We start from the raw sequence: 12,326 nt of genomic DNA, 5'->3' as shown, positions 1-12,326 counted from the left end.
AGAACGTGCTGCAGAAGGAAAATAGACATTTTTCTATCAGCCTCTCCAGCTGTGTGTACCTGTAGCATGGCACCACATACCCATATGCCACCTGCGCTGGTACTAATCCTGCAAACATTCCAGTTCACGGTGTTTTGACTTAAGCCAAAGCAAATTTAAAAGTTTTTTGTATTATGAGGTCTAAATGGTGTGGACAAAATTCAGATTTCATCTAAAGAGAGCCAAAGGAACTGAGGCCAACAGAGACAAACATCTCCCCACCACTTGAAACAGCCCAACTCCTGATGTGCTCCGGAGGTGAGAACTGGGGGATGCAGCAAATGCAGCTGCAGGGGAAGCAAAGGACAGAAATAGGTTAAAAACAGGGGAAAATACATGGAGAAAGGAAAAATGTACATACCTGGGTTCTTTATGTACAGCTAACAGCTATCTTGGGGAAGAAGAGTCTGTCCCTCTTTGCCACTTACAGTCGTAGCTTGATTGATTGGTTGTCAGAGGTTCCTGGTAATTGATTACTCTGTTCTAATAAGACTTAGTCTGCCCTACAGAGAAACAGCCCTGCAAACAGCAGCTGTTGCCAAGCAGTTTCTCCGCAGTTGCCGGAAGTTCCGTGTTTGGACGCACTAAAATGCACCACAAGCCCAGACAGTGTTTCAAAGTGGGTCTTTATTTTTTAAACTAAAACAGAAGTAGAATTGAAGTAGCAAGGCAGTGAAAAGCACACAAGCTCAACAGATCTGTCATGTACTATTTGCTATTTCTGATTTAAAATATATTCTAAACTGAGCAAAGAACGCTTCCATGCCCCTTGTACTGGGGGCAGAACTAACTTTTCTTAGCTTGAGGCCCTATTGCACTTTTTAAAATACAATCACCTGAAAAAGATCAAACCAGCCTACTTACAGGGGTTAGTAATGCATATTCCTTCTTTACCATCAGAACATGCTCAGCAAAATACAATGATAACATCATTCTACCTCCAATAATGCAGTGAGGAAATGGTCTTTTTCCTGGCTGTTCTCAAGCCATATGGTGTAATCTCTTATTTTCAGTCTCTTTTCCCAACAAGCTCTGACTGGCCTCTACAGGGTCTGCCAGTTTGCAGGAGAGGACATTCATTTTGAGTCCACTTCTCCAGCTGGGTGACAAAATAACCTGCAAAAATAATTAAAGGTCTTTGGTTTTACTGCTGTATAGCACTTCGAAATACATTATTTTCTGTTATCACACAGCATGTTTACTTGACAGATTTGGTTATAGATATTTTACAGTATTTTACGTGAGTACACACATTTTATGCTATATAACTGGCACTACTGAACTGAAACCCTTTAATTTTGTCCTGGAAATAGAGGCAGAAGGTGGGGGAGCTGGGAGAGTAAGAATGGTTTTGCTAAGAAGGGCAAGTTCAAAAAAACGAGTCAGTTTAGAGTGGTCCTAGACCAGGCAGTTCTGTGACAAAGGAATCCAGTCCAGTATACAGCGTGCAAGCAAAAAAAAGTAAATAATACTGCAAATAACAGCAGATCTTTCAACAATTGTTCCAGGTGTGTGAATCTAATATTGTTGCTTTAAGGAGAACTGCAGATTTTAGACATACCTAATAACATTATTTCCAAAAATACAGGTAACTAAGAAATACACTTTAGGTAACCACATATACCATTCAGCTGTTACATATTTTGGCTGGGCCTTATTCTTGCAAGCAGATAGTGTTAACTTTATTAATTATTAACATACAGCCATAGAAGTCAATGATTAAATCATGCGTATGTACTTCTGAAATATCAGCTCCTTAACCAGTACTGTCGAAGAGCAGATTGTGTCTTTCATGGTTTGCCTGAAAGAAGCTTGCAGGTACATCCCCTAATGTTGAAATTATGACAAAGTCTGTTCATTAGAATATTCAAAATATGTATGAAAAGTATTCTTTATTTTTAAAAGTTCAGCAGAACTGACATGGAATTTTCCAATACTAAATACACTACCAAATGGGTAACAGCCACTGTTTTAAATTAACGTTAATACTAACTTTAAAATAAATCTTGCTTCGTTCCAAAAGAAGTTGCCATTTCAACGCAGTTTTCTTGTCTTCTGTTAGCATGAGGAACTCGTGGACCTGGATATAACATGACAGAACAGAGCATGTCTTCAACATATACTTACAACAGCATTTCCACAGCAAAATCACAATGAAAAGAGCATCTTATGCATTTTCTAATAAATTTCTAAGCTGTATTTTCCCTCTTTTAACATAGTATTTGGTGTAATATATGTACCAAGACAATCAGGCTAATCAGAATAAATTGCAGGGTGTTTGAGAATCAAAATTAGGGAATTCCAACCATGCTCTCAGAAAAGTGTAAATGAATTTACATGAAGTGGTGTTCTGAATAGGGCATTCACTCTTACATTTAACATGTTTCTTCTTAGCAGCTGCTGACTTTTAACTTTTGACTTGTGAAAAAGCCAAGTGTGTGTGTATCCATATCCACGTGCAATTTTTTTAACTGGTACACACACAAACGAAGAGCATTTACATCTATTTGTAATTTTCATCAGGCTTCACAGCTCAGATCAAATAAGAATAACCTAAGTAATTTCTACTTACTGTGCAGCCTAATGTTTCCTCAGCTACACAGTCAGACAGGTAACAGGAATAAAGGGTGCCCGTGTGATCTGTCACATCAACCAGTATGTCAAAGCTTGCAAAAGTTGACTTGGAACCCGGAGAGATGTCACTGCAGAAGGTACACGTGTTTGACACCTCGTTCACCAGAAAACGGCATATTGAACTGAAACATAAGAAGATAATGAATGCATATGTGCAATTCCTCCTTGTTTGAAACTAGACAGATTTCCCAAGATACGTTCCCCTCTTAAAAAACTTAATCTTCTAAACTCTTAAGTCTGTTTGAGACAAAATGGCCTTTTCCATCTTGGCTCCTCTAGCACGAGAAAGAGCAAGTCCTTCACAAAGCCACTGTCTCTCTCTTGCTCCTTCTGGAAAACTACACGACAAAAAATTCATGTGGCGTCTTCCAGAGGAGTTCTATTTCTTGTCCAGAACTGGACTAAAATATTGTTCTTTCTAATTTGGGTGAGGGGAAGAAGGATAAGCACTTTTTAATACAAATTTTAAACAGGCAGTTGCTTACCATCTGTTGCGAATAATTTTAGATGCATTGTCGTCAATGTCCAGTGTAGAAATGTAGCCATAAATAATTCCATAGATTGGATCAGGTTTCCCGTCACTCTGTAAAGCTTTTTCTTTCAGCTGTTCCACAGTATAAACATCAACTACGGTCTCCACTAGAAGTTCAAAAGACATATTAACTGTGTTCGAGAAAGAAACAACACAGAAGAGCAACAACAAAAGAGGATCTTAATGTAATAAAAAGGAGAGGATTTGATCTAAAGCACCAGGAAAGCCCCTCACACCTTCCTTTTGAAGCAGGCTTGTCATTTGGGGCCAAAAAAATAAAACAAAAGGGAAGTCAAATGAGGAAAATCTCTAATAGTTAATCTTGGTATCCCCCAAAATGAGGTTTTGACAAAACTTTCCATTGTTGTACTTACTCAAGACAGAACATGCCAGACGGGCTGCAAGTTGGCAGAGTCACCACCCCTGAAGGTTGATAAGTGACGTTCTAAGGGACAGCCCCAGCAACAGCAGTCCAGACTGAAAATTACTACAGCATCAATTCAATAAAATCAAAGGGTTTGGATCCATGCTTACAGTTAATGGGTTCTTTTGACTGCTCCTCCATTTTATCAAGCAAAGCTCCTGACTGCACACTCTCTTTTATGAAGCTGAAGAGAGCATTTGCTTCTGCTGTTTCTTGAAAACATATTTTTTAAAGTTATTAATAGATGTAGCATGTAAAAATAATGGCATAATTATATTTTACAACTTTTTATTCTGGTAGCACCAACACATTTTCTCTTGGAAATAGCCAAGAGATGCTTTTCTCTTTTTTCCACTTTTAACTGTTAGTCCTACATGGAATATATGAAGGCTGCTTGGATAAAATTAAAAAAAATAAAATAAAATAGAGAGAAAAGGATGGAAGCCAAAAGCATTGGTCACTGTGTAACAGACAAGAAGCAGGGAGCTTTCTGTGGCAAGTGGGCAGAAGAAATCAGACCTCCAGTGGATTCTTTTGTGCATTCTGGTTCATAATGGTTACTAATGCCAAAGCAATACTTCAAAAGCTCTTACCTGGATTAGTTGTAATGATGGTTTTTGATATCACAGTTGCAGTCATACAGTTCCTAAATTTGTCAAAATTTATTCTCACATCTGATGCAAATATTACTGTGCACAAAAAAAGCACACCTGTTACTGTAGAAGAAGTATGACCTTAAGCACTATGGTAAAAACACAAAAACCACGTTATTATACCTGTTTCTCGTGGGATCCAACTCTGTGCAAGCTGGATAGATTCATTATCCCAACTAAATAAAAAGAAGTTCATGTATCAAAACATTTTTCAAACAGCACACAAACTGTTTAGTACTAAACTACTAAATAATATAGTTGTCATTAAATTGGTCAAAGGGGACACAACTCCTTTGTTACATGCATATGCAAATGAAATGCCATGTATATCCACAGGCATCTAGTTTGCAGCCAGCCAGGATGCTTTCTGTACGGTCTAATACATTCCTGTTTTATCCCATGCCAAATGGGAGAAAATAAGGAGCTGTTAGATTGTTCAAAATTATTCAATGCAGAATACACCTGGCAAATGTATGTATTTCAGAGCTTCGACAAAAGTGATTTCTAACTAAAGCAAGTTACAGTTACAATAACTGCTTATCAGCAGAGCCTGTTCTGTGGAAACAAGCTGATTGTTCACATCACTGGGCCAGATGTTCAACCACTTTCCAACACCAGAATCCTTGTAACCGTGGATGATGAGACCAGAGTGAGGGCAGCGGCATCCCTCAGAAATGGTAATCTGATGCGTAGGTCCCTTGACAAGATCTCATTCAGTTCCTCGTAAGCTTGGGTGGCAAGAATACTGCCAAGTCACAGTTCTATTCTGGTGTGTTTTTTTTTTTCTTAATCCTTGGAAAAAGATTTAAGATATTGGCATTTCATCTGGCATTACTCAGCCACCTCTTCGCTTCTGAAATATCTTCACTGCAATGCTGTTGCTCAAGGATTTCCCAAATTTTTGCCCGTGGCTCCATTAAAGTGCAAAATGCCCAATTTTTAGGGTGCGCACAGGAACTCCGTCTAGTCCCTGCTCCTGCCAACTCCTGAAGCATCCAGACAGCTCTGCATAAACACAACTGTTGGAGGTGCTGCTGCAAATTAACATGGTGACAGCTCAGGGGCTGGAAAATTGCACACCACAGGTGTTCCTTAGTGTTCATGAGCATCCATTAATTGCATTAAATACTACACTGATTGAAGATACAGTTCCTAACTCAGGCAGGGAGCTCAATGATCTATCTTGCTTTCTATCTAGAGAGCAAAAGTCACCAAAACCAGCAAACCCAGGCCAAGCGAATATGCACAGACTGACGCACATTGATAAACCACGAGTTTATCAAACAAATTAGGGGCAAAATGCAAAGGTTCCTATGTAAGCAAATCACTATCTGCATGCATAAGTAGTATAGACTTAGTCGTGTTTGTAAATGGGATACAGTTTTTTCATTTCAACTTATTTCCATTCCATTTGATAATTCTGCTTGGCTTTAAAAATGAAGCATGCTCCTCTTTTTTCCCAAATAGTTTGTGAAACCAATGTACTGCCTTTGCAACTGTTTTTAAATGCCATTTCCTGAATTAATTCAAATTTCCACAATAAAAAAAATGTAACTATTTGGAACTAAGCTTCATTTTGCCATTCATGAGCTAACAGTAAGTCAGCAAGTCATAAAACTAGACAATACACAAGGTCACTCCAACGAATCTCTTCTTTAAGCCTCTCTTCAATGTACATTGCTGCCCCATCATTGCCGCCACCAAAATAACAGGACACTTTAAAAGACAGTGTTATAACAGTATGTGTTATTGTTAATTTATTTACCTACTCTTGTATTAATGTGTATATTTTAGTGAATTAGAAAACATTTACCATACTAATGGAAAAGACATCTCTGTTTCGTCATACAGCTTTACTTCACACCTCTGACCTTTTCTTTTGTCTGAAGTCACAAAATACTTTGGCTCCCCAACCTTTAAGAAGAAAGAGAAGCAATCACTTTTCCTCTGCTAAGTGTTTGGGAGAATAGAAATGATAACCTAGAAAATGAAAGAGTTTAAGGGAAAAAAAACCCCACATCCTGTAGACCTCCAAAAAACCCATGTACACCACTAAAAGTTTAACAACAATAATTTTACTTCAAGGGACACATTTGGTTTTATAAAAATCTGAAAAATCTGCAGTTTACTTATTTTCAAGCTTTCGACTGCTTGCACATGCATGATTTCAAAATGACAACTGCTGTAGGACATTTCCGCTCCCCTAATTTCCACCCCGTATTTTTGATGAGAATCTCCAGTAACTAGTATGGTTATTTGGTTTTTGTAAGTCAGCTGAAGTGACTGCCAACCTAAACAAACAAAACCAGCAATTCCTGCCCACTATGTGTCCCAAAATTGATATTCACACTTAAGTCATTGGAGTCACTGATGGTACAGTAGAAAAACACCACTCTGTTGTGGCCCCTTAACTTACCGACATCACAGCCGCGAGCACGTTAAGGATTCTTCCCTCAAGGCTTTGTCCATTTGCAACGATATCACCCAGCGAATAATAGTCCTGAGGGTCCTTGACGGGCAGATGCAACAGAGAAAGTAGTTTGGTGTCCATTTCATAACATGAAGATGTTTTGACGACTGAATGATTTTCACTGAGCAATAATTTGTAGCAACTAGGTAATATGCACAAAACAAATCACATCAATCAACATGTCACTCATCAGTATATGAACAGTGTAAAATTTTCATTAAATTCACATGAGAATATAACTGCTGATTTATTCCTGTATTGTTTTCCTTAAAAATAAGGAAAAAATGGAATTTATTTGTTCTAAAATTATTTTTTGCTACAAAGCTTAGAGATGGTCAGTAAGCAAGAACATAAAACTTTTAACTTGCCAATTTAATGTGAATATATGCAATATTCTTATGACTGCGATATAATTAAAGATATTAGAATATGTCCAAGTAGGAAAGAAACCCTAATTAAAGAACCGGTGTATTTATCTAACATCTACATCTTAGATATCTAAGATAAGTTAAAACATATCTAAATTACTACTTGCAATATTAGCTAGTTTCATATACCAGTTCAAACTGTTTCGATTTTAGAGAATACACTGAAAGACAATATATGTACATTGCACCACACAAAAGGAATGATAATGCCTTATCAAATACGTAACAAATAGCCTTACAGTGTATTAAAATACCTTCCAGATAAACATGTAATGTGAATGGATTTTGCTAAGGATATACTATCTGTAAAAAGGGTGTGTCTGATAAAACACTTCAGGAAAATCAAATCTGTTTCAAATAATTTTACTAGACTTATTCAAAGAATGAAAAATACTCTGTTTATTTACAAAGAGCATTATTACTTTATGACGAAACTCCAAAGGCTATATACTGAGACAGATATTACAATTCTTCCTTGTTTAAAGGAGAAAGGTGCAGTTACAGCAGAAGTCTGACCCCAAATCCTTCCCCTGGGTTGCATTCTGCTGCAACCAGCTGGCAACTAAAGTATTAACTTGGATCTTTCTGGAAAGAACTACCAGTCTACATTTCAGATTTACCTAGGAGTTACAGGGTTGAATTTTTCTTCTCTTTCCGCTTCCTTTGACTGAACTAAAGGATTTTCAATTGTAACTAAAATAAAACATTGACAAGTAATGTTAGAAAGCTGAATCTAGGTGCATACAAAGAGAGGTGCCTTTTAAAAATGGTTGTTTCCAAGGCTGATATAGAAAAGAAACATTTTTATACTAAAACCTATATCTGTCCAGACTGCTCATGTTATAGCCAAATAGCCTCAGGAGTCCTCAAGACATTGAATGGAAACAAAATGACAGCGAGTTCCTGTTGTGTACTCCTCATATTCACAAGTTTTTTTCAAACACTCTGCTATAGAAACCATGGGCAGCGAAGTCTATCAACCAAACATGATCAACACACAGACCCTAAATAAATACAAGATTTTTGTTTTGCTCTTATGAACAATCATAGTCGTATATAACTAAACAAAGGCAAACACCAAACTATAATACTTCACAGGGTTTATTTTTCATCATTTATAAGAACCGAATATAGGAACTTAGACCAATTAGCTATAGATAAGTTCTGGGTGGCTGCATTTAGTGAATTTGTATCTGGTCTTTTGTTGACATATTTACTGGTTTTGAATTAAAATCATTGAAATCTTATTCCTTTCCTCTTTATACTTAGCATAACTGAACAATTTGTTTCCAATTAGACTGTTTTCTGAGTCCCCAGAGAAAAATATAACAAAACCACAAACACATAACAGTGATTTACTGGAAAAAAAACAAAACCAAAAACCTATATTCAAACAGAAATATGTTAAGAATAAACTCCAACTTACCACAATCACCAACTCTAAAGCTTTCTGAAAGTGATCTAATATATTCTTCTCTGCCCCAAGAATTTACATTTATAAAATAAGTCGGTGAATCACGAATAGTAAAGCTGAAGGTGTATCTTTCGGACCCAATGTCTGCAGAAATAAACAGCACTATTATAATTCATTAGCACAGCTTGATTTCAATCTAGAATATATGTATAAAAACTATAGTTTCAAGGCTTTCATGGATTTTTGACATGAGTTTACTCCCCGCGATCTGGTGAGTGCCACTAGAGGTCAGCAGATTGCCCAGGAAACACGTTGTGTTGATGGGGGACCTGCACCATCCATCCCCTCACACATCACTGAACCTACAGATCGCATGTGAGAGAGAAATCAAAGAACCGGACGATGCTACATTCAGAGCATGGACAAACACAGAAAAAGGGATAACAAATGAAGCAACTCTGTGAGAGTACGTACTAGCCCAAATTTTGGAGTGGGTAGGCTGGTTTTAGGTGGTTGTGCCCATGCACAAGACCATGGCAGTGAGATCCAAGGCTGCAGATCACAGGCAGTATCAATGTCCAGATAGTACCAAGGGGTTTAACCGAATAAAACAACATGTTTCCGGCTCTATGGAAAGTTCATGATCAAGAGGATATCGGTCTTGGAAACACTGCACTCCCTTTTCTCTTTCAGCTAATTAACGAAGCTTTCCATGGATCATACAGCCTTATGCAAGACATGATTTTTAAACTGCCAGTGAAAACTGTACAGTGATCTGTGCACAGTGAGTATAATGTGACTGTAGTTCCATGGAGGCACAAATGCGAACACCACATTTTCAGACTATGTAGAATTTTTTCTGCTGACAACGATTAATTCCTTCTAAAAATCCACCACTAGAGCAGCTCAGTGTGATGACAACAACAATAGAACCGCAGAGTGGAGACTCTTCCAAACAGCATCCACCTCATCCCTAAGCTGTAGATGTATTGCTTCAACTTCCAACTAATGCTCTATTACAATGTATTATTCCCATTTTTTCTTCAGGAGTATACGATAAGATGAAGCAGGTGCTACTCAGACCAGAAATCACTTGTTTCTCTCAAGACATCTCCTTAACATTTCTGTTTTGGGAGAGAATGAATGTGAAGGCACCAGATCAATTCTAGCAGTATTTATGTAATAGTGGGTTCATACTGGTACCATCTCCTTCAGATTCTGAAACTCCATCATGGAGCTTTTCCCAAAAAAACTGTAACTGATAAGGTGTAGCCAAACTAATGCTGCTCTTTCATCTTGGTTGTCAAGCACACACAATTATTTTTATGCACTTTTATTCTACACATTTTACACTACAAAGTCTGTTTGTCATTTAAATATCAATTTCAGTCATATATGCCAAATTATACCATATAAGAAAACGAAGTAAACACAGTTAAAAAGGACTGTACTTTTTCTGTCTGGAAAGCTTCTGACATCTGTTTTCCCAATAACCACACCGATTACACTCTAAAAAATAAAAAGATTATAGAATACAAGTATTAAACACAGATGTATGTGATGAATTAGATTTCATGGACTTGTACTCTACTGATGATAATAAACATATTTCTGACGGGTAATCATTTTAATCTATTTATTCCACAGTACCATATGAACTAAGGACTAAAACATAAACACACAATTTTACTTTAAGAAAAAGAGTGACTAATAAAAGTATTTGAAGAAATACATCTGTTTCTGTTTGTGAAGACAATGGGAGGACAAAAGTTCATCCCAAACATTCCTAATTTTGGCTGTTGTACAGCAATCGCTCGTCAGGTAGGCAGCAATATTGTCATTTCACGCTCTCTGCACAGGTCTCGGATCTCCTTAATGCACTATGAAAAGTCTGGACAGGAATTAATTTACAGTTAGGTGTCCAAGGTTTCCTCTGCTGTCAGCACTGAGATACACGCCCATACATGCACGGAGAGGGTCATTTATCCTGTCCTCATCTAAGCAACAGTCATTTCTACACCTGTCTCTTTCTGCTGTCTCTCAGCCAACTACAGCGACAGCTTAGGCAGCGAACTCTTTTGATGATTCAAAACAAAATCAATCTTTTCCTGCTTTGCTAAACTGTTATTATGCAAGAGTATGCCAGTCTCAATTATCAAACAGAACTACTAGAACAAAAGTTATACATACAAAATATGTATGTTAATAATATATAGCTATGTAGTGGTGGTGTTTATTGTTTAAGAAAACCTCCTCCTCAGTGTGAGAGAACAGGGATTGCAGCACTAGTTTGGGAATTTAAGAGGTAAGCAATGAAAGTTGGTGGTGTAAAAAGGACTGGAAGGAGACACGGATATCACAATGGTCCTTCCAAACACAGAATGTGCCACTTCACACAGGCACGCACTTGCACTAGTGCCCAACTTCCTCTCCTGTTCTCAATGTAACGTGAATCACTAGATGGAGCAAGGTAACTGTCTTATCCTGTAGCAATGGAAATGAACTCATTAAGAGGATGTGTGTGGAATATCCTAGTTCTTCCAGTCTAGCAGAATGCTTTCTATCTCTCCACATGTAGTAATTTAGATTAGGATTTTTTTTAATATATTTTTTAGCTTAGTTTCCTAAAACCAAACATTTCAATTGTATCAGAGTGCAACACAGTCTGTCTCTCACTGCCAGGCAGAAGAACTGGCATTTAGAATGACTCTTCACATGAATTAATCTGCTGTAAATGTGCAGTTTCCAAAAGAGCCCTCCCCATATTCACCTCTTGTGTCAGCACTCAGCCTGTACAGCGACCCAGCAGAGGAAGTGATTTGGCTGGAAACTATTTGGGGGAGGATTTGGGAGAAAGAGGGTAGAAAAACTTCCAGAGATCATTTCCTTTATCAGCTTATTGTGCAACTCCACAAGCACTGGTTTCACCAAAGGAAGAGCGCAATACTGCCTGTTCTAGCAGCCCAATGCTTAATGCTGCTCAACCAAAACCTGAGACTACAGCATGAACTTATTGCAAGTTTCTTAGACTTGGATCTACTTCACTTTTAAAAAATAAAATGCAAAATAAAAAAAAATATGATGTTGAATGATGCATGTTCAATGGTTTTCAAGTTCCAAACACATACTTATTGTTCTGTCATAAGATAGTGAATTATTTTTTATAAAAATACTTTCTTTACTATATGTTGCTAATTGCAATACTCAAGATTAGTTTTATTTGTAAAGCTTTTAGCTGAGTTAGTGGATCACTGTATCTGGGAGTAACTGTGAATGGCAGATTAAATTAACTTTGCTGGAGACCAGGAGTTTATAAAAAGCTGGAAAGAATATACAATACTGCTGTGAGGGCATATAAAACTCCCTCTCCTAGGTCACCGCTTTTCTGTGATTTCTCTTTAATTTCTTTAAAGTAAAAGAGATAAAAAAAGAAAAAGGTCTAAATTGTGCCTCTCCCAAATAAAAAGCTATGGGAACAGGAAAACTCCTTGTTGTTCTCCCTCTCTTCACAGGCATCAGGACTTCTGTGGGGCACACAGCTCTGCAGAGGCACATCTCCTTTCAGCTGGAGAGACGGGGCTGCAACACCGCGCACGGCACAGCTGGCGGGCTGAGACACCGCACACGGCACAGCTGGCGGGCTGAGACACCGCATGCGGCACAGCTGGCGGGCTGGCCACGTGCAAACGCTGCTTCTCAGGTTTGTTCTCCAGCTCCCAGCAGCACCCAGCG

The 12,326-nt window shown here is 37.9% G+C and overlaps 1 protein-coding gene across 1 annotated transcript in view; it reads right to left on the bottom strand.

Moving 5' to 3' along the window:
* Positions 1 to 651: 651 nt before the first annotated feature.
* Positions 652 to 12,326, bottom strand: part of MEIOB (meiosis specific with OB-fold) — a 30,052-nt gene continuing 18,377 nt past the window's right edge. Inside the window, exons 5-16 of the mRNA XM_021290441.2 lie at positions 10,046 to 10,103; positions 8,607 to 8,738; positions 7,801 to 7,873; positions 6,699 to 6,894; positions 6,096 to 6,196; positions 4,406 to 4,458; positions 4,223 to 4,318; positions 3,740 to 3,841; positions 3,159 to 3,312; positions 2,612 to 2,795; positions 2,033 to 2,119; positions 652 to 1,155 (exon numbers count right to left, since the gene is read on the bottom strand). Of these exons, the coding sequence (XP_021146116.2) occupies positions 1,021 to 1,155; positions 2,033 to 2,119; positions 2,612 to 2,795; positions 3,159 to 3,312; positions 3,740 to 3,841; positions 4,223 to 4,318; positions 4,406 to 4,458; positions 6,096 to 6,196; positions 6,699 to 6,894; positions 7,801 to 7,873; positions 8,607 to 8,738; positions 10,046 to 10,103 (1,371 nt within the window). The 3' untranslated portion in view covers positions 652 to 1,020. The remainder of the gene's footprint in view (positions 1,156 to 2,032; positions 2,120 to 2,611; positions 2,796 to 3,158; positions 3,313 to 3,739; positions 3,842 to 4,222; positions 4,319 to 4,405; positions 4,459 to 6,095; positions 6,197 to 6,698; positions 6,895 to 7,800; positions 7,874 to 8,606; positions 8,739 to 10,045; positions 10,104 to 12,326) is intronic.

The sequence above is a fragment of the Columba livia genome, chromosome 15 (genome assembly GCF_036013475.1).
Source record: "Columba livia isolate bColLiv1 breed racing homer chromosome 15, bColLiv1.pat.W.v2, whole genome shotgun sequence".
Lineage (NCBI taxonomy): Eukaryota > Metazoa > Chordata > Aves > Columbiformes > Columbidae > Columba > Columba livia.
This window is presented reverse-complemented; position numbering and strand designations above follow the sequence as displayed.